The sequence below is a fragment of the Malus domestica genome, chromosome 01 (assembly GCF_042453785.1).
Source record: "Malus domestica chromosome 01, GDT2T_hap1".
NCBI lineage: Eukaryota > Viridiplantae > Streptophyta > Magnoliopsida > Rosales > Rosaceae > Malus > Malus domestica.
Genome location: NC_091661.1, coordinates 24073012 through 24096828, shown reverse-complemented (window position 1 = coordinate 24096828; position 23817 = coordinate 24073012). Strand labels below are relative to the sequence as shown.

At 37.6% G+C, this 23817-nt stretch overlaps 1 protein-coding gene across 1 annotated transcript; it reads right to left on the bottom strand.

Moving 5' to 3' along the window:
* Positions 1-6300: 6300 nt before the first annotated feature.
* On the bottom strand, positions 6301-8386 carry LOC114824385 (heat shock cognate 70 kDa protein-like). Its single transcript, XM_070818906.1, has 2 exons — positions 8069-8386; positions 6301-7761 (listed from the first exon to the last, which is right to left on the bottom strand). The coding sequence occupies exons 1-2, from the start codon at positions 8286-8288 to the stop codon at positions 6404-6406; spliced, it is 1578 nt and encodes a 525-aa protein (XP_070675007.1). The 5' UTR covers positions 8289-8386; the 3' UTR covers positions 6301-6403.
* Positions 8387-23817: the final 15431 nt, after the last annotated feature.

Here is a 23817-nt window from a genome sequence, read left to right as displayed (position 1 = left end):
GGCTCTCTCACCCCCTCTCAAAGCTCTCACTCTCAGGGCTCTCTCTCTCCCTCAGATAAATACATAATTAGTGTGGACGTAGCCCAAACTTTGGGGTGAACCACGATACATCTTGTGTTATTTACATTTCTTGCAGATTCACGGTCAAATTTATGTTGTTCCAAGACCTCCGGTTTTGTGCATCAACAATGATAAAAATAGGTTTTTCGAAATCTAGCATGTCGTGCAATGTCTCAAAACACATCTCATATATATATAATCGCTAGTGAATGTCCAATCTCACTCCAGGCCCCATGCCAGCTCTCCGTCTTTGTGCCAATTTGCCAGAGGAAAATTTCATTCAGGCCCTATGCCAACACTGTAACCTCGCCAGTGACAGAATCTATCCTTCGCCCCGTAACGGAATATGGACCACTAGGTAAGTACAAAACCATTGAACATATCTATGTTTGAAAAGCATCTTTATAGTATAAAGTCATCCATCATCTATACTATAAAGAAGTGTTCGAAACATGTTCTAAATATTATATCAGCATCCATCATATATCCTATAAAGAACATGGATTATAGGAAAAATAGTAATAATTCAAACTAGCCTCAATAAGCATGTTATCTCATAAAACGTTTCATAAAACATAATCATTAAATCATGCTTTTTTATGTATGCATTTCTACTATTAAAACATGCATTTTTGAAAGGGGTCCACTCACCGTACACCGTTGGTGCAAAGCCTTGCCAAAAGGAATAACAGAACCGCCGTTATTAATTGCACCTAAGCACATAAAGGGTCCAATTAATAAAACTCTACTCAAATGATTGAATTTGGGAAAACGGACATAAAAAATGGATTCAAGATGTCGAATTACCCTAAGAAAGGTTCTGGTTCAATTTCCGAAAAGTCAACACAAGAATATTCCCTGACGAAATATTCCTTAATGGAATATTTCCTAACGAAATATTCCTCATAAAGGGTATGGGCCGGTTAGATTTTAGGCTTTGAAATGTTAAAGGGTTTAGTAAGGACTTGGGCTAGGGTTAAATGTTAGGTTAATGGGTTAGGGCTTAAAGGGGTTTTGGGTCAAAGGGCCTAAAGAAGTTGGTTTGTGTTCCAAAGCCCAAACGTTTCAGGGTTGCCCAAAAGGGCTGGCCTTAAAGGGCTTTTTAAGTTCACGGGCCGAAGGCCCTATTCGAATGGCCTAAGGGCCTTTGGGTTTTTTTTTTTAAAAAAGAAATAAATAAATAAAGATAAAATAATTGGGTTGGGCTTGGGTAATCCGGCCCAAGGCCTAGACTTAAAAAGATTTGGGTTTGAGGTTTTAGTGGGCCAAGGCCCGATGTTGGTTACGGCCCAAAGGGCCTGAGTTTGGTAGACCTTAAGAAGAAGAAGGCCCGATTTCGGCCGAAAAATTGGACAAACTTTAAACGTTTATAACCTTGTTAATACTCAACAAAATCGAGTGATTCAAAAACGAAAATCATATTTCTCGATGAGACGAAGATAATGGTACCTCACATGACATCTAACTCACCGTGGTTTGGCCGAAAAAAAAGACCTCGAAAGCCTCAGAGGTTGTCGGAAACTGGGTAAGATTAAAATGGATATAACTTCTTCAATACTCAACGAAATTGGGTGATTCAAAAAGGAAAGTTGTAGTAATCAGCGAGACGAAGAGATTGATACCTTGCACGCCGGTCAACTTATTGTGGTTTGGCTGTAAATTGGCTTGAAAGTGACAGGTTCTTCGCTGGAATCCAGGGAAGTCTCCCCAACATGTTTCTTCATAGTTTTCACGTCCAAAACCCACACATATGATCATAAATGACTTAAGAGGACCACAAAGGGAAGTTTTAGAGTAGTTTTGAAACTTATCTATGTTGGGGTTCGCCGGAGCACACTTTGAATAGTGACGGTGTCATTGTTCCGTGAGAGGGGAAGAAGGAGGACAACCATGGTGGTCAGTGGCGAAGCCAGGATTTGCCAAGGGGAGGGGCGAAATTCAAAAGAGTGTAAGGTTCAATCGAAGCGGTTGCTTTCACATTGAAGAGTGCAAAGTTTTGAATCAATATTCATAACAGAAAACAGTCTCTTCACCAATGCGGTTGTAAGCGATAATATCAAAGCCATGTAACAAGCTTAAATTGGTTAGGATTAGATTCTTAAAAACGTTAGGCACTAGTTAGGCAGTGTACTGGAGCCTAGCAACTAGGCGCCTAGGCAAGATTTAGGCAGAAATCTAGATGGATTTAAATGAATTTCTTTTATCGTAAAATAAGCATTGAACAATATTTACATTATTTTAAAAAAATTAATACAATATTTATAGATAATGTGAAAGTTTAAAATAAATAAGCTAGGAGTCTTAAAAAGAGGAAAAAAATACATACAAGAATAATAAATAAATAAAAAAGAGAAATGGGTTAACAAACAACAAAAAAAGATGGGGTTAGAAGAGAAAAAAAAATAGTGGGGAAAATATAATACTTGAGTAGTCACCGGGAAGTACCCAATTTACTGACCAAATGATATGGGCTAGTAAAGTCAGCACATCTGTCCCTTTAATTCTTTGTTACACTTTCACTATGTTAAGAAGCAAACATATCGACCAGCCTTTATCCTGTTTTCTAAACATATGCTATCATGCTATCCAAACAGGTCTTCTCCCTCACTGAAATACTACTAGTAGGGGTGGGTTCAAAAAACCGAAAATCGAAAAAAACCAAAAACCGAACCAAACCGAAACTGAAAAAACTGAACCAAACAAAAAAACCGAATCGAATTGAAAAAACCGAATCGAACCGAACTCTTTTGGTTCGGTTCGGTTTTGGTGGTCTAGAAACCGAGCCAAACCAAACCGAACCGAAATAATTAAATTAATATTTTTTTTATTTAATTATTTGATTTTATTATATTAGAATATGATACTTCGGACTGCTGCTTTGGTAGGACTTGTTTGCTTTCCAATTCAAATTGTCTTGTCAGCTTCTCCATCTACAAAATAATTAGAACTTATACCATTACATGCAATATTTCTAGTTTATATCATTAAGTGCAACACATATATAAGAACACATATCTCAACTGCACTGCAGTTGATTAAGGAAAGCAAAGAACGTATAAAAGTCTCATGAGTTTATTAAACGCTACGAGATCAAAAAAAAAAAATCAAACTTTCTCACTTATGGCCAAGTATAGTAGCTTCCGTGGCCTAACAATTTTGAAAAGTATATCAATATATTCAAAAATATTGATGAACACCTCTTCAAAATTTGCTGGTGGTAGAAGCTGAACACATAATGTAGAAGTTATATTATGTAACCACATATATGGATAAAAAGAATTTGGACCATAAAGATAAAGAAAATATCAAAAATTGTTAACTAGACAATAATCAAAATAAATAGCATATTATAGAATGTTTATCTTATTACTAGTGAAGAATACATGTATATATATATATATATATAGAGAGAGAGAGAGAGAGAGAGAGAGAGAGAGAGAGAGAGAGAGAGAGAGAGAGAGAGAGAGAGAGAGAGAGAGAGAGAGAGAGAGAGATTGAGAGAAAGAGAGGAATGAATAAGGTCGTACTTTATCATCATCGTCTAAAAAGAAATCTATTTACAGTTAAACTTTAAACCCAAAATATTTTAAAAAAACCTTTATGTTATAATTCTAGTTGAACTTTAAATGTTTATTTTCATTATCTTTAAGTCTAGTCAGAATATTTATGTTATGATTGTGTTGGATATGTTAAAATTTAAGATTTCAAATTTTTTTCATTTTTTTGAAAAAAAACCAAAACCGAACCGGAAAAAACCGAACCGAAAAAAACCGGAAAAAAATTTAACCGAACCGAACCGAACTGAAATTTCGGTTCGGTTTCGGTTTTAGCAAAAAACCGAACCAATTTGAACCGAACCCACCCCTAACTACTAGCCTTCATCCCATTATCCCAAGCCATCATCCTCTCCCACCAGGGCCACCACCAAGAAGCCTATACCACCCAAATTCAACCCATCCAACCCTCATTCAATCTGGATTTTTTTTCAAATTCAGTTTAATTTTCCTTTTGAAATCGCACCCATATACAGCCTTCCATCTCATTATCCCAAGCCACCATCCTTTGCCACCCTCCTCGAGACTACCCCGACGAAATCTGGGAGGACTTTAAATTGGGGTTTCTCGGTTAAGGACTCAATATCGGCTTATCGAGTGAGCTTAAAGCTTGCACATGATGCCGAAGCCAACGAAGCCACGGGATGGGGTTGATGATGGTTGAAGTAGGATAAGACTTCTCATTTTTGACGAAAGCGGAGGGGCTTTTTTTGGCGAAGGACGGTAGGCCGCCACTCCTCGCCCTCAGGTAGCTTCGCCACTGATGTTGGTCTGGGGTCCCGTTGGGGAGGTCCAGGTGGTTGATGGTGCTCGCCGGAGGGAATGGGTGCTTGCGTGTGTGTGTGAGGTGCTCGGGGGAGGAGCTTGCAGAGAGAGTCGAGAGGGAGAGATAAGGGAGAGTGAGAGTTGAAGGAGAGCAAGAGAGCTCGGGGAGCACAGAGAGGAGAGAGGCCGGGGGACACAAGGTGGGCTCCCTAGGCCCACCTAAAAAACAATTTTTTAAATAAAAACCTAAAACTACTTTTAAAATCGGGAGTGGGATGTAACATTAAGTTCAATTCTCCATTCTCACGTTAAGAAAATGAATTTTATATACAAAATACCAGATATGCCTTCGAAATTTCATGGCACTAAATGAAAAAAAAAAAAAAAAAAGATAATGAAGAACAAATAAGTTTTTGTTTTCAATTTTTTTAATTATTACAAGTCATATTATTACTCTAAGTTAAATCAGAAATGTCTTCGGAATTCGATAGCTTGCATCCAAAAAGTAGTGAGTTGAAAATGAGCCATATCCACTAGGTAATCCACCACTTACAATGAAGAGCAAATAAGTTTTGGTCCAGGTGCAAGTGATAAAAGGAAGTTTTAAAAAGGATAAAAAAAAGGTGTAAGGGCCTTATAATATCAAATTGAAGTCCAGCATGGTCCTAATGCCACACTGCAAGAAAGGACTAACTTGTTCCTTAACAAACCGAGTGGAGATGGGAATATGAATCACATATTGGCTTCATCCAAGTCCCAAAACATGTTGGTTGTATAAATTTTCGTAAAATGTTACTTTTTTTTTCTTTAAATACACAAAATCGATGCACTTGTCAACACACACTCGTATACAAGTGAATCTGACATATATTGATAGGATGCAGGGGTGGACCGATGTTGAGCCTGCAGTGGCCATGTCCCTCCACAACTTTTCCAAAGGCTTATATATTTGCTGAAATTTTGTATGTTTTACTTATAGATTTATGCTTCGGCCCTCCTGTATTTTAGATCCTGGTTCCATCCATGGTAGGATGCATCTCTATTAGAGTGTGTATATGATTCTATTGATTTTGTGCATTGTTTGTTAGATGAAGGATTAGGTCATTATTTCAAAAACCCTAATTTTTTTTTTTTGGATGATTAAAACCCTAATTCATGATGTAAATTTATCTTCACACTCATTTGTAAAATAAAAATCCAATGCAACCCAAAATCGGTGCACACGTTCATGCTGGAGGAGGTAAACCACTTATAACAGGTCTCACTTCAAAGCGAATTGATAGTTTTAGGTGTTATATCTGCCAGAAAGAATATGATCCGTGGAGATACTGTTTATCATAGTTTTTCTTATGCATGTTTAAGGGTAGAAGGACCATATATGGTGAGCGTGTATATATGGTGCCCTCTTCAGCTATAAGTTCTGTTGTTGATAGACTGATAGTCCTCTGTTAACAAATAAAGGCAATCTTCAGCTATGGTGGCCTATGTTCTTCTTTCAAAATGCAAAGGAATGATGCATAGTTGATGAGTTCCTGCGGTATGATTCTCCATGCTTCGAAAGGAATATTAAGTGCTTTATTGGTAACTAGATTATACCTCGTCTGATGCATTTTGAAACTTGTAAGATCAGTCATCTGTGTTGACTGTTGTTAAGGTTAATACTGATGTTCGGGTTTCAATTCCTTCTTTTGTTGCATGTTTCGTTTCTCCATCATTTTGTGCCTCATAGTTTTGTCTCGTGATGGTAGGGCTTGATTATTGGGTGTGGGTTTATTGATAAATTTTAGTTTTATAGTTAATTTCGTCTTGTACTTAATGGTAATTATGCAATAGGGTAAAAAAGACAATTCATATTTTAAGTTTAAGTTGGGTATAGAATAAGGTTACATGAGTTTAAATAAAATTTCCCTTAACATAATAGTTGAAACATTAGAACCATTTTATCGAGATAAATTACACAATTGGCATGCATAAATAAAACAAATCTTGTTTCAGTCTTTAGCATGGTATAAGATTCTTTCTTATTACATTATTCTTTCAATTCCCTCACAAGTTGTGTCATTGGTGAGAGTAATCCCCTTCTTCTGGCCAGTCAACATGTCTTCAGCAGATACATTCAGAATCCCATTGGAATCAATATCAAAGACAATATTGAATTTAGGAACACCCCTCAGAGCTGGAGGAATGTCTTTGAGCCTAAAATCACCCAGAAAGTAATTATTCACTGTTGTTGTACTCTCGCCTTCGTAAACGGCAAATCTAACAACTGCTTGGTTGTCATGCCGAGTGGTTACAGTATAATTCCTCTTGACGGGCATTTTAGTGTTTCTTGGTATCACAACAGTCATGTCCCGTTCACGCCCAGTCTCCACACCGAGAGATAGCGGCGTGACATCCAACAAAGTGAGGTCTTGAAGCTTTTCATTTCCCTTCCCATTCAGGACTGCAGCCTGAACAGCAGCACCGTAAGCCACTGCCTCATCCGGATTAATGCCCTTGCACAGCTCCTTACCCTTGAAGACATTTTGTAAGAGTTCTTGCACCTTAGGAATTCTCGAAGAGCCACCAACAAGAACAACATCATGGATGCTGCTTACGTCCATTTTAGCATCCTCCAAACACTTGTTCACCGGCTCCATACACTTGATAAAGAAATCCCTATTGAGTTCTTCAAATTTTGCCCGAGTAATAGTTGTATAAAAATCACTACCTTCATGCAAACAGTCAATTTCAATGTCTGTTGAAGACGTAAATGAAAGTCTCCTCTTTGCTTTCTCACAACTATTTTTTAACCTCCTTAGTGCTTTGGAGTTTCCAGTCACGTCTAAATTATTCTTCCTCTTGAATTGCTCGACACAGTACTTCACCATTCTGTTATCTAGGTCTTCACCTCCAAGGTGAGTATCCCCAGCAGTGGCTTTCACATCAAACATGCCGCAACTAATGGTAACTAGTGACACATCTAAAGTACCACCACCGAAATCAAACATCATAACATTTCTCTTGCTGTACCAGCCAGCCTTCTTGTCAAGGCCATAAGCAATGGCTGCAGCAGTTGGTTCATTGATGATACGTGACACCTTTAGGCTGGCACTGATAGCTGCATTTTTTGTAGCCTGACGCTGTGAGTCACTGAAGTAAGCAGGGACTGTGATGACCGCATTCTTAACAGTTGAGCCGAGGAAGGCCTCAGCAATCTCTCGCATCTTTCCCAAAAGCATGGATGAGATTTCTTCAGCAGAAAACTGCTTCTCTTGGCCCTTGTGAGTGACCACAATCGTAGGCTTATCATGAGGACCTTCAATGACCTTGAAAGGCCACAACTTAATATCATCTTGGACAGATGCGTCACTAAATCTTCTACCAATTAACCGCTTTGCATCTAAAAATTGGTGCCACAATTAGATAACAATTAATCTAACAAATTAAAATAATTAAAAAAAAATTGTAAAAAAAAATTGTATAGAATAACAATAATTTGAATCAGAAAACTGGTGCAAACATTACTACTATCATTGTAGTTCGACTATGACTTCTTAAGCATCAATCTTAAGCCTCCCATTAAGATCACCATAACAAAATTAAGCAAATCTTTCAGCCTCTTTCATTAAAATAACTCAATATGTGTAATTATCGATTTGAGAAAAGCTCATTATCAATTTGGAAAGTACAAGTGGGAAAAACCTTACCAAAGATGGAGTTGGAAGGGTTTCTGATGAGCTGGTTAAATGCAGCATCACCAACCACTATTTCGGCATCAGTGAAGGCAACGTGAGATGGAGTTGTCCTGTAACCCTGATCGTTCACTATAATTTCTACATGATCATACTGCCACACGGCCACACACGAGTAGGTTGTCCCCAGGTCGATCCCGATTGCATGACCTTCAGCTTTGTCTTTTCCCGCCATTGTAAGCTAAGAAACTGGAAGAAGAGTAGTACTAAAGAAGAGAATTGAATGGTAGCAGAGAAAGAAGATAAAAGAGAATATTATGTGCTTGAAAGTAGAAGATATTATGGGGAACATAGGACACTTTTGATTCTTTATTCTTTTTCTTTTGGGTACACTTTTGGTTCATTAATTTCCAAATTTAATTAAGAAGCAATGTACAGTAAGTTGTAATCTTCTTCAAGAAGTAATCTTCTTTATTAAGTTCCAAATTTAAAGAAGTAATGTACAGTAAGTATAAAGCAGAAGAAAAACTGTTGCAGAGAGAGTAATAGGGAGATGAATTTGGCTGGGGAATTAATTTATACTTGGGAAATGTAGACTCATTTATGTTTTTTCTGTCTAAATAGTTGTGCAGGGAGCAACAATTTATATTTGGTTCGTTGTTTATGCCAAATTAAGGTTCATCAATGCCAAAGCACAAAATTTGAATTTGAAGTGCTTAATACAAATTTAGCGTGAGAGGTTTTAGATTCGATTATCACCAAAAGTGAATTTGAATCACATTATTCTGAACTTATTGTGCAGCTTAGTTCACCCTCATCTCTTATTGTAGATAATATCGTTTGTTCAAGAAAAAAAATACAAATTTGGTGTGCATACTTTTTCTACCTTATAACTTTATTAATTATACAAAAAAAAAAAAAAACCAAACATAGCGATAAATAACACAAAAATACGTGTACAAAATAAAATGTGTATCAATGTAAATGGAGGGTTACAATCTCTTTACAACTTTGAATTCTGTGATTCGATCTCCAGGGTGAAAAATGTGTGTGTTGTTGATCCGAGGGTCGCAATGACTTAGGGTTGGCTTGGGATTGTGGTGCTTCCAATAAAAGCATCTTATTAAAAAAGCTGGAACATTAAATGTGTTTGGTAAAATTTAAAAAAAATGTTTTTTTTAAACTGCTGTCAATGAAAGTAGAAAAGCATAGAAATGCAGAAGCAGGGTTTACCATGCTTCTAAAAAAATGTTTTTTTTTCAAAGAATAGTAATTAATGCTCATTTAATGACCTTTTCAAATGGCAAGTATACCCCCACATGTTTTACAAAATTACAATATTTGCCCTACATTTTATCTTTGACAATTATTTTATCACATTAAATACTATATCTTTTTTAGTCATTATACATATTCAAAGCAATTTATATAAAAATTTACCAAACACTCAGACACTACTTTTTTTTTAATAAAAGCACTTTTACAAAAACAAAGTTTACCAAACACTTAACAACATTATTTTACAATTGTTTATTCTCACAGCACAATAGAAACAATTTTTTTTTAAAAAGCACAACAATACCAAACTAGCCCTTAATCTCGAATGAACAAACGCCTCAAAGTTTTGGCTTATGGTGATGGAACAACCGGCACTTGTAGTGGTGCTTGATGATTCCTCATGGGTTTGATGAAGAACGCAAAGAGTTTACTGAGTCTTCTAAGTGATTGGGAAATTAGGAGTTTGTGCGTCTTGGTGTTTGGATGAATTTCTCACCCTTTCTTTGTTTGGAGCCTCATATTTATACACTCTCCAAGTCTTGCCTACGGCTAGATTTGCCCATGATTGTGGACTTGATTCACTGACGAAAGAACTAGGAGTTAATTGAGGCTTGATTCGTGATACTCCATCAATTAATTTAAATCAATTCATTTGTTTGATTAAAATTTAATAAAGATAATTTTTTAACTATTTTCCGCTAAATGTCACCACGTGTCTCTTTTGATGACTTGTTCGGTTTTGATGAGTCACATCTATGTGTACAATTTGTGAAACATATCATGCTCTGGTATGTCGAAATTTAATGTGTTGGTGAACATTTGTTTTCACTGAAATTTCGATGTCTACACATACAAAGGATACCAATACTATATTACTATTAAACAACAACAAAGCAATCCCACTAAGTAGGGTCGGCTAGTGACGAAATCACAGAGGCGTAAGGAAGTGTGGCCGCCGTTACAGTTGTCGAAAATCAACCATAAGAGCGAAAATCTGCCCCTCCAGTTCTACTAAACCTGCACAAAAAACATGCAATTCCGTTTACTGCTGCCGGAAGTTGCTCGAGTCTTGGTGATGTATAAGGGTGATGTATAAGTTGCAAATTTTGCAACTCACCGGATAAGGCAAGTAAAGATCCATTTTTGCATCTGAGTTTGCATCACAAAAATTGGGCTCCACAAGAGAAAAAGAGAGGTTCCGTGGGATGCAAAATACTATTTAAAAAGAAAACAGTTTCCTTTATACATAGGCATAACCTTTCGTTCATCCATCCACCAATTTTCTTCTTTTTTTTTTTTTTTTTTTTTTCAGTTTCTCACACAAGGGTTGTCGGTCGCTTCTTGTTTCTGGATAGCTACGGCGGATCATCCACTACTGCTTTTAGAAGATTCTCTATTAGCCACATTATGGGCTTTGTGGAACTTTTCTTTTTAGATTGAAACCTATTTATGTTGCATAAGTGATGTCTTCTATCTTTATGTTGATCATTTCTAAGGCTATGTAAATTGCAATCCCTTTGGTAGGACTTCGATTAATGAATGTTCTCTATCATTGAAGAAAAAAAAAATACTACTGGCAATTCTCACACAAAACATTTCCTCTTCAAAGTTTTTCTAGTTTTGCTTCAACTTTTTTCTTATGAAATCAGCGTCTAAATGAGATGAAATCAACGTTGTCCAAATTTTGAAATTTTTTTATTGAATTGTGCGGGAAAAAATTATGTTAACAAAAATTAAAAAAAAAATCTACACAAAAATAAATGAACACTTGAAAATCAAAATTTTCATCTTCTCGTTTAGATCTATACGCATTGGAGCAAAACTAAAATTTACAGGCTCATTTGGATGTGCTTTTAAAATGAATGAAAGCGCTTTTAGAAAAAATATTTTTGGGCTTCAAAAGCACTTTAAGTGCTTTCTGCAAGAAGCACCAATTATGTGCTTCTTCCAGGAAGCACTTTAAGTGCTTTTCCAGGATTTACTTACATATTTACTAATGATTGGTTCTAAAAATATTCTCATCAAAAGCGCTTTCAGTCATTTTAAAAGCACGTCCAAATGAGCTCTACATCTCGGGAGATGTAAAAGTGGCTTTGCATCCCCCAAACAACATAATTATATGTAAGAACCAGAAGGATGCATGATCATGAGAAATAACATATTAGAGCATCTCCAAAGAAAATGTCAAATTTTAAACATTAAAATGATATTTGATGGTTTATGTGGCAATTTGACATTTTATACAATATTTTGTTCCACCCGATATGTTAAATAATAATGTTATTTATCTAACATTCCTTCAGATTGAGCTCCAGAACTCAAATAGGCAACTGGGTTTTGGGTTTCAAATTTTGGGTCGGGTTTTATCATCCGTGATCCGAGGAAGAGTGATAAGGGTTTGGGGCAGTAATGTGATGAGAAATGGGAGAAAATGCAGCAGCTTTGCACACAACTATGAACTTTGTACAGGCATTGGAGAAAGAAGGAGATGGTGAGAGCAACTCCAGCTGTCACGCCCCGATCCCGACATATGTCTGGGATCGACACGTGACGTCATCAAATAACCACATATCTAACATACCTGTCCCCTGGGATATGTATCAAGCACATGCCATGCCTCGAATTGCATAGAATTTTTCGTATACTTTATGGCTGCATCTAACCTCCTCGTTAGACTGCCTACGTACCCTCATTTGGGATCAAGCCATTCGTAGTTTGCCATTCATTACACCTCGACGTTTATCACAATACGTTCAAATCGAAAAACATAGCATTCCTCAATAAATTATTAGTACTTAACAAGCATGAATTACTAGATTCATGGTTACATAACAAATCCACATGACATTCAAGGTTTCCATTCCATCTATCATATAAATCACTTTGTTTTCAACGTGATATCTCCATCCACAGCATGTAACTTATCCAATAACCAACGAAGCACAATATTATTCTTCAGCCACATTGATCACTAAATAATCATAATAATAACAATCATATCCAACGTCATTCCACAATTCCCATCAATTAATCCCTTCATGAATCAAGGATGCTGATCTTAGCATTTAACTACGTTAATCAATCAACGAGATAACACACCATTTCACCAATTCAATTAGAGAACTCTATATAATTCCCTACTTGGGTTATGAGTAATAACATGGTAATTCTAATTTATATTCACAAGGTCTATGGATAATTCCCATTCGCTCGAATCTAGGGTTCTAGACTAACCTTTTGGAATGTGCAAGAGTAAGGATTCCGGACCACTCAACGGAATCCAACGACATCGGGTTCCGGACCATTCAACGGAACCAAAATATCAATCGGTTTCTCATAATCTATCCAGACTTGTTGCATTTAAAATCAGTGCCTACATCATGGAAATGGTGCACTGGGCAATTTAGATCTTGGATAAGTTGTGAAGCTCAGGTGAGCGACAATAATACAAAGTGTGATAATAGTGATAAAACCAACTATCAATCACAGTTTATAAACTTTGAATATGAATCATTCATAAGAAATTAATACCAAACCTTCGCAAACTCCGAAGGAGTCACCCAGACATCCAACGGTTCGTCTGAAACAATCACAACATCTCACAATCATATTCTCATACAACACCATGAAAAGTAGGGTTAGAGCGACATAGTTCGGCCGAAGCCTATACCTTTGAAGCTATCTTAATCCAAACTCAATGAAACCCAAGGTGAATACGATTCCGGAACTTCACTCAACGGAATCGCGGAGTAGAAGAGATTTTGAACCATCTCTCACAGAATCCAAATGGATACGATTCCGGAACACAACTCAACGGAATCGCGGAAGGCCGACAACCATAATGTACAACGGCTCAAAGAAATGAGACAAGCACAAGCTACTAAATTTACAAAAGCTTAACCAAGGGAAATAAGGCACAAATGCTAAATTTAAAACGAATCAACGAAGAGGGAAAAGAAACAATATCGAAGCAACAAATCCCCAATCACAATGGGTTCATAGTCCACCACTAGTCCTCACATTTCATCACATCAAGCCAACCACACAAAGCAAACCATGTTTCTAATATGCACGTCAAATCCCACATCATAAACTATAACGATGGCACTTTATAGGAAACATAATCATAAAATCGTCTCATACCCTCTCAGGATAATAATTATGAAAATAGAGTAATCACCTATAACACATATATTAAAGTCACTCACCCTTTTATACTAGTAACCATACATATTATTTCTCATCCATGAAATCAACATTTTAACGTTATATTCCTATGCTTGTAACCTTCATTCTCCATCCTTTAATAAACCAACCCAAAGTTAATGGTTTTTCAACTTAAAACACCACCTCTTCACTCATGCCACTACCCCTTTTGACATGTATATGCGGCAATATATATATATATATATATATATATATATATATTAAGAGAAACTGGATCGTTTACTACTAACTTGAATATAACTACTAGTAAACAATCTAAACTCTTAAACCCCAACCAAACACACTCAAATAAGCACAAGATTAACAAGGATGTCATTTCAACTATAATTCCCTTCTAGGTCTAGATGCTTGGTAATGAAAGAAGTATTTCATAAATCTAATGTCACACATTGAAAATTCGACTTTTTCCAAAAATTCTCAAATTTTACAAGAATGAAGGTCTCAACAAGTAGAGTAAACTTTATACCTGTGGCCAAGTCCAATTTGGCCAGGAAGGCCCTCAAATTGGCTCGCACCCGTCGAAACCCTAAGGTGGGTGTTCTTCAATTCGGCTTCCTTGGTGTTCCAACGCTCCAACCACCAGTTGGGTCTTGTTCCTGGGTCCAAGGGAAGTTGATTAAGGGTGGTGGTAAGTGGTGCAAGTCGCTGGAACGACGGAATCACCGTCGAACTCACCCGCGAACCGGTGAAGTTCTTCATGAAATTGGGCCTAAAAACTCTCAAATATGGGTGAAGATGGTAGAGGGAAGGTTGAGGAAGAGGTTGTAGGCGATGGATGGTGATGAATCGACGGAAAGAATGGCGGAGACCGCCGAAAATGGAGTTAGGTTGGTGCACAGGTGCAAAGGAAGGTTGGGCTTCCTTTTTTTTTTCTTTCAGCCACTTCCGTGGCTTTTTCTTCTCTTTTCATTTTTATTTTTTATTTTTTAGCAACAACTTCAAACCTCCGTAACTATACCATTATAATCTGGACTCACAAACGACTTTCGCCTATGCGTTTGTGATCTCGATATCTATTCAACAATATAAATTGTGACTTCGAAAGGTCTACAAATTTTAGATAATTACTTTCTAAACTTCAAACTTTGTAACTAATTTAATTAAAATCTAAATCCAAATAAATTAATATAATTTCTCAAAAATAACATAAAATCTCAATAATACAATTATGTAGATTATAACAGTGAAATCCAGGAACGGGATTTCACACCAGCGTTGCAAAGGCCTCTTAGGGCAACTCACTATTGAATAGCCTCCAGTGAACAGTAACTTCCATTAATGAACAGTAACTGCCTTTTGCATCTCCACCCCTAAAACTAAATAGCCATGGCAATAAGCAATAAAATATTAGTATTTTTTATTTTATAAAATAATACAAAATAATTTTATTTGTAATTTTGGATAAGATTTTTAATCGTTCTCGTTACACCACGTGTCATTATCCAAGAAGACAATTTTTGGTGATAGATTTCAATAAGATGTTTATCCAATACCGTCGTGTCACATGTCGTTACCTTTTCAAAATCGTTGATGATAGATTTCCGATAAGATTTTTAACCAATCACCTTGTGTCACGTGTCACAATCTGTTTACAATATTTGAGGATAGATTTCGAACAAATTTTTAACGAATGACCACATGCCACGTGGCATTATCTACAACCTAATCCTTTCTTTTTCCTCCATATAACCCACCATCCGTCCTTAGAAATCACACAACAAAATCAAAATCTCTATCATTATTCATAGTTTCTGCTTCCTTCTTACAATGTCTTCTTCAAGGACGTTGTGGGAAATTGATGAGCAAAAGAAAGAATTGTTTAAGCAAGGGGAAGAAATGCTCAATCTCCAGGTGGGTGAAAATGAGATGGAAGAGAAAGAGGATGAGGAGCGTAGAAGAATAGATGATGAAGCAAGAAGCCAAAGAGCCTCATATTCCCATCGAGTCATCCAAGTTGTGGCTCAGATCTGCAGGCCCAGGCGTTCCGCAAACATTGATAGAAGCAGGCAATGACGAGGTACGGATCTCTTGGACGATTATTTTGTTCGTAACAGTGCATTCCCTGATACGTACTTTAGACGTCATTTTAGAATGGAACGACATTTGTTTAATAAAATCATAATTGTTGTTTGCAACCATGATTCTTACTTTGTTCAAAAGAATGATGTTTTTGGTGTTATGGGTTTCCTTCTTGAGAAAAAAATTACTGCTGCCTTGCGCATGCTTACATATGGAGCATCTGCAGACCAAGTGGATGAGATAGCGAGGATAGGGAAATCAACCATTCATGACTCCCTGATGAGGTTTTGCTCCACAATCGAATCTCTCTACACCGCAGAGTACCTTCGGAAACCTACTAAGATGGACTTGCAAAGGCTTCTAAAGAAGGTCGAGATGCAAGGTTTTCCTGGGATGATTGGATGTCACACCCGATCCCGAAGTACGTCCAGGATCGACGCGCGACAGAAGACTGTAGAGGGATGCCAATACAAACTGAAATACTGAGTTGAAATCAACAATAATCACATATTTTTAAGGAAAAGTATAAGGGTAACCTAACACTCCAAGCCCTCTAAACTCTGCTTGCTACCCCCAAAGTTCCCCATATCTACTAAAACCTGCACAATCATCCCTACACCATGGGAATAGTGCACCGAGCAAACAACAATCTGGATAAACCGCAAAACTCGTGTGAGTGACAATAATTCGATGTATGTGATACTAATAAAACATCTATCGATCACGGTTTATATACATCAAATATAAAATCATATTTTATGAAATCATAATGGTGACATCCAACGGCTCGTCTGAAACAAGTCACAAAAGCTCCCAACCATAGACTCATACAACACAATGAAAAGTAAGGCTACAACGACATAGTCCGGCTGAAGTCTACATCTCTAAAGCTATCTCAATCCAAACTCAATCCGAAGAATCAACAAAGCAATTAATCGGGTTCCAGGCCTCTTAACGGAACCATAATACCAAATGGGATTCCGGACCACTCAACGGAATCACAGAGTAAAAAGGATTCCGGAGCTCTCAACAGAATCGTGGAGTACAATGGATATTGGACCACTCAACGAAATCCAAGCTGGATACGATTCCAGACCACTCAATGGAATCACAGATTACAAGGGATTCCAAACCACTCAACGGAATCCAAACAGAGTAGGGAACCGGACCACTCAACGGAACTCCAGCGGAAACCCAGTTCCGGATCACTCAACGGAATCGAGCGGAAGGCCAACAACCATAATATACAATGGCTTAAAGAAACGAGACAAGGCACAAGTTACTCAATTTAACAAAAGTTCAACAAAGTGAAACAAGACACAAATACGAAACTTAGAACGAATCAGTGAAGCGGGAAACGAAACAATATGGAAGCAAAAAATCCCCGTCACAATGGGTTAACAGTCCACTACTAGCCCTCACATTTCATCACAACATGTCAATCATACAAGTCAAACCATATTTCAAATATACATGTCAAATCTCATTTCATAAACATAAATCGATGGCTAAGCATTAAAAATAACAATTCAATAGAAAACATATTTATAAAACCAAATCATATCCACACAGGATAACAATTAAGAAAACAGGGTAATCACCAATATCACATATATTAAAGTCACTCACCTGGAGCCTGCACTAACGCACCCTAGCGGAAGAATTGAGACGTTAGGCACTATCATCGCCTAAAACAAAGTACAAGTCCACATTTAGATTTCTTTCGATAATTCACATACTGAAAAACTCCCATACGTCCTCCACAACAACAACATTTAATGAGAATCAAACCGTCGTTCAAAAGTAGGGTCCAAGATCCTACGTCACTTGCTCCGTGAGATCCAACCACGAGATTTTGGATTTGTAAGTTCCTAAGGTCCTTAAATATTACGTACTATAATGTATCAAAGTTTGGTGACGATCCAACGGTTGGATTGTTGATTGCTATAATGTTCAAGTGGCAGACCTTAACGAAATTTCGCCGGATTCTGCAGATTTTGCAGATTTTCTGGGCAATCTTTAGAACTCCATATCTAACTCGTTTCTTACCCAAATTCAACCCATAATAACCCAAATTCGACCCATAATATACCAAAACGAAGCTAGAGAAGCGTAGAATAAGATTATACTTCTTAAAGCCCAAATGGTGGTTGTAGGTTCCCGAAAAATGGCCCGAAAGACGGCTGTTTGCGGGAAAACTGCTAACTCGCCAGAATTTCTGGGCAAATTTTAAACGTCCATAACTTTGTCAATACTCAACGAAATCGAGTGATTCAAAAATGAAAATCATAGCTTGGAACGAGAAGAACAGATTGATACCTTTTCTGATGGCTAAATCGCCGTGGTTTGGTGGGAATATGGCCTGGAATGTCACGGGTTCGCCAAAAACTGGGCAAACTTCAAATCGTTATAACTTTCTCATTTCTCAACCAAATCACACGACCCAAACCTGAAAATTTATCTAATCGATGAGATGAATTGATTTGTACCTGTTTTGAGTTCAAAAGATGACTGAAAATTGTCTGAATCACGCCTAGAAGTCTCAGCCCAAAACCTTGTTCTTCGACCTCGAGGTTAGGATTCGCTTTCAATGAAACAAAACTCAAAATTGGGTTTATGGTGGTGAAGACATGCAGATAATGGTGGTTTTGGTGTTCAACAAGCCAAATTTTTTGGTGATGATGGTGGTTTGTTTCACAGGAAGCAAGGGAGAGCTGAGAGAGAGTGAGAGAACTCTAGAGAGAACGGGAGAGAAAAGGGAGAAGAGAGAGAGTTCCAGCATTTTTGGGTGCCCATGTGGCACTCACCCAATGGTTTGACAAAAATATCACATGTCCAATTAATTATCAATTTACCAAAATATCCTCAACATTCAAAACCTTATAAAATCTTCGTTATAATTTTGAATCACATTATGTTGGTGCCCACGCATTCGTATCGACAAGTACTATCTAGATATATAAGGATAGGTGGAAACATACGTAGGGGTCGAATACGCCGTACATATAAAACGTCGAAACTAAGAATACGAAATGCGGAATACATAATTTTAAGCAATGAAATCCGGGAATGGGATTTCACATTGGAAGCATCGACTGTATGCACTGGACCTGGAACAAATGTCCAAGTGCATGGCAAAGAGCTTATGGGAACAAAAAATGAGCAAAAAAAAAAATCATTTTGGAGGCGGTGGCTTCATTTGATACATGGATTTGGCACGTTTTTTTGGGTGTTCCGGAGGCTCAAAATGACCTCAATGTCCTTACCCAATCCCCAGTGTTCAATGATGTCTTGCAAGGAAAAGCATCAAGAGTCACGTATTGGGTCAATGGACATAAGTACCACAGGCCATACTACCTAGCATACGGCATTTACCCAAGGTGGTCATCATTTGTCACAGTGCCACGTCCGCGAAGTGCAAAGGAAAAACACTTTGCAAGCTATCAAGAGGGGTGTAGGAAGGATGTGGAGTGTTGTTTTGGTATCCTCCAAGCTCGTTGGGCGATTGTCAGGGGTGATGCCAAAATGTTTGATTTAGAGTCGCTTCGATCCATCATGATGACGTGCATCATTCTTCACAACATGATTATGGAAAATGAGTACAATTATGATGCCATTGATGAATATGAGGCAGACACGATGAACAATTCTAGAACACAAATATATTGTGCTCATGATGCCACCGAATAACCCATGCAACACGAGCCATTACAAAGGGATGGACATTACAATGAAAAGCTCATTCAACGATGTACTGCACTTCAGAACCCATATATGCACAATGGCCGGCAAATTGACTTGATAGAGCACCAATGGGAATTGAAACAAGCTCAAGAAACTTAAGTTCATTTAGTGTGTTTGTTTTTATTTGGTGTGTTTATTTAATTTTATTTGGTGTGTTTTTTAAGTTCATTTAGTGAGTTTTTTTTCATTTGGTATGTTTGTAATTTTATTTGGTATGTTTCTGTAATTTTATTTGGTGTGTTTATGTCATTTGAATAAAAATTCTCTTAGTTTAAATAAATTACCAAATTAAATAAATATACTCTTAGTTTAAATAAAGTACTAAATTCAATAAATTGGAAACAACATAAAGTACTCTATTCAATAAATAAGAAATTACAACCCAAAGTGATTGGAAAGTTATGGGCTCCGATTAAAAACAAATTCCCTAGTCCCTCGTGAATGGAAAATCATCACCTAACCAATTTCTGGTGCTAGGATCATCTCCTCTTGTCATGCTAGGATCATCTCCTCTTGCTCTCGCTTCTCTTGTATGCCTCCTTCGCACCACATCTGCTTTCTCTAAATTCCAAAAATATTTAGAATTCAGAGACATCGCCTCTACAGGCTCATTCATAATGTCACGATCTTGTTGAGCCCTTCTTTCTTCTCTAAGCGTGTTACACCCCACCCTCAATTTTAAAGGTCGTTTTAGGTTTTTATTTAAAAATGGTTTTTGTGTCTTAATTGGTGAGCCCAATGGGGCCCACCCCCTGATTTGTCCCCCGGTTCCTTTCCCCTTTTCTTTCTTTTCTGATTTTTATAACTCTTTCTCTATCTCTCTCTCTTTCTCTCCCCGAAACTCTCTGCACTTCTCTCTTGACCTCATTATTCCCTCCTCACCGTCGAACACACACACACAAACAAACATACAAACACACGACAACAGCACCACCATCGTTGGGCCTTTCGTCTTTCCCTCATCCTTTGTGAAGCACAGAGACCACTCAAACATGCTTAGCACACCCACTCCAGCAAGTTCTACTATTCCTGACTAGGTGAGGCTCGAAATACCATCACTTATTCATCATTTTCAACGTTTTGGTGATTTTAATGAAAATAGGTACTGTCTTGGGGACGTTTTAACACAGGAAAACCACCTCAGAGAACTAAACCCAGATTTCAACAAATACATGTGACTTTCAGGCCACTTTTCGGCCAAACCATGGTGAGTTAGCGACGTTTAAGGTATCAATCTCTTCGTCTCGCTGAGTACTACAACTTTCCTTTTTGTTTCACCCAATTTTGTTAAGTATTGAAGAAGTTATATCCATTTGAATCTTACCCAGTTTTCGGCAATCTTTGCGGCTTTCGAGGTGTTTCCCTGCCAAAACACGGCGAGTTGGGTATTGACAAAGTTATTAACGTTTAAAGTTTGTTCAGGTTTCCAGCCGAATTTCAGCATTCTCCTTCCTTTGGGCCCGGCGACCCATGTTTTGAACTCAGGTCGGCCTTTCAAGCCCAAAGCCTCTTCGAACTAGGCCCTTGGGGCTGTGTAAAATGTGGGCCTTGTAGATAGGCATTTGGGCCATTCAACCTAACCTAAAAACCCTTTATGACCCATCCCTTAGGGCAGCCCAACCCGTGTCTCTTTAACCTTTTATCCCAGGCCTTCGGGCCGTTCATGCCAAGCCCAAAACCCTGGACAGCCCAACCCAACCCAACCCAACCCAACTCTTTTATTTCTTTTATTTTTTAATTATGTTGTTAATTTAAAGGCCTTTGGGCCATTTCCCTCTAGGGCCTTAGGCCCATGCACTTTAAACCCTAAATCCTTTGAATTTAGGTCTTTGGGCCTAGCACCCTTCAGCCCAAACTCACCAACCTAGCCCAGATCCAGTTGGAATATTCCAAGGAAAATTCCTGGAATATTCTCTGGAATATTCCTATGTTAACATTTTGCAAAATTTAACCAAGACCCTTCTTAGCGTAATTCAACGTCCTGGATCCATTTTTGACGTCCATTTTCCCAAATTAAATCATTTGGATAGAGTTTTATTAATTGTACCATTTATGTGCTTAGGGGCAATTATTTGTGACGATTTCGTGTTCGCTAGTTTGCGTGGCTCTTCAGCGGCTAAGTATCTGTGAGTGAACCCCTTTTAAAAATGCATGTTTTAATAGTAGAAATGCATACATGAAAAGCATGATTTAATGCTTACGTTTTATGAAACGTTTTATGAGATAACATGCTTACTGAGGCTATTTTGAATTATTACTATTTTTCCTATAACCCGTGTTCTTATAGAATATATGATGGATGACGATATGATATTTAGAACATGTTTTGTACACCTCTTTATAGTATAGATGATGGATGACTTTATACTATGAAGTTGTTTTTCAAATGTATGTATGTTCGATGGTTTTGTACTTACCTAGTGGTCCTTATTCCACTACAGGATGTAGGGACAGATTCTGGTCTGTCTCGGGCGACAGTTATGGTGTTGGCATATGGCCTGAAGTGTTTTTCCTCTGGCTACTAGCACAGGGACGGGGAGCCAGCATGGGGCCTGAGGGTAATTTTCCTCTGACTGTTTGCTCAGAGATGGGGAGCCGGCATGGGGCCTGGGGGTTATTGGACATTCACTAGTGATTATTATATATACAAGGTATGATTTGAGACATTGCACAGCATGCTAGGTTTCAGAAAACCTATGTTTATCATGATATATATATATGTGTTTTCATAAAACATAGGAGTTAGTACGTTGATAACTGCTTTATTATATATATATATATATATCAACTTGGTCTACTCAGGTTTGTTTTGCGCCCCCTTCAGGATTTAGAGTTCGAGGCATACAATCCCAACGTCCAGGCACTTCCGCATTGGCATCTTCGAGTCCTCTCGATGTAGGACCCATTCTTTTATTCATTCAATTTTATATTAATTATTTTAGTATTCTAGGTAGATGTATGCTCTGAACACGTTCCTTAAATGCATATTCTTTATTTGTAAATTTATAAGTCTTATTTATTCCTTATTCTCAGCATTTGCATTCAGTAAATGACTTTTGTCACCCTCGGGTGTCAGCCAGCACGTGCCTATTCTGATATTTGGGGAATATCAGGATCGAGGCATGTCAAAGCGCTTCCCTTTCTTGCCTAAGTAGCTCTCTTTCTCTTTCATTAGCTTGAAATAATCTCTCAACAGCTGCAGCTTTTGCATCCTCTCTAGCCTTATGAACCTCAAATTTAGCCATTTCCCATGCCAAAGTCAATTCACCTTGGTGAGCAAGTTCTTCCATATATTTTGCATAATCATTCTTGGAAGCACTCTCTTTTCTCTTTGAAGCCTTCTTACCTTAAAGCCTAATTGGATAACGGGTCGACCCTGGCACTTGTTCATGGGGCATTTCCAGCACTTCTTCTGCATCATCTTCATGAACATGCGAGACATGATCGGGCGTAGAGTGTAGATGGGTGATGTTCATGACAACTTCTGGACCGATATGCACAACTCTGAATTTAGGACAATCTTTGACAATATTCCAACATTCCCACCGGGGGTGAATGATTTGTTTTTGTTTTTGGTTTTGGCATTATACCAAGCTTGTGCTTGAAGTGTCTACACAATGCGGGAAAAGAAATAATTATAATCAAAGTAGCTAATGTAAATTTGGGTATAGTACAAACAAATAAATAATATATTGTTACCTGATCTGCTAAATTTTCCCCATTTCGAAGATTACTACTAGCTTGTGCCAAGGCGTCTCTCCAAAGACTAAACGATTAGCTGAGTATTCTCCAACGACTGGACATCGATTTTTTGGTTATTTTCCCACCAATTTTCTCAAGATAATTGGTATGAATAAGACTCCACATTTCTCGCAACGGCATCTCATTACCCGTAATTGGATCATGAGTAACTTCAACCCAGCTAGAACACAACGTAACATCTTCAATAAGCGTCCAATTCATACCTACATCATTAGTCATTTTGTTGGAAACAAATTGGATTGAAACTTTGAGAGAAAGATTGGAATGTGGTTGAAAGTATATGAGAAAATATGAAATTGTGGTATAAGGTAGAAGATAATGAGAAGGTATTTATAAAAAAAGTAAAATCAATTTTTTTTTCTGATTTTTTATTCACATAATTAATTTCTATCGTTGGATTAAAAAAATTTTAAATCCAACCCTCCAGATTGTGCCACGTGGTACAATGGTAAAATTTCATATTTTTTTACTGTTATTTCTTTTTTTTTTTAATTTATAAAGGCGAATAACATGGATCATTGATCTCAAATCCAACAGTTGAAATTAATGAAGGTTTGAATTTTTTTTTTTACCTTTGGAAATCCAATAGTCTAGAAAAAGTAACCGTTGAAATCCAACGGATGCGAAGATGCCACGTGGCCTCCAGCAGTAACATTACTGAGGTCTGCGTTGTGGGCCCCAGCGCCTGAAAACCTGTCGGGGACGTGCCCCCACGCGCATGTGTTATGCACGCG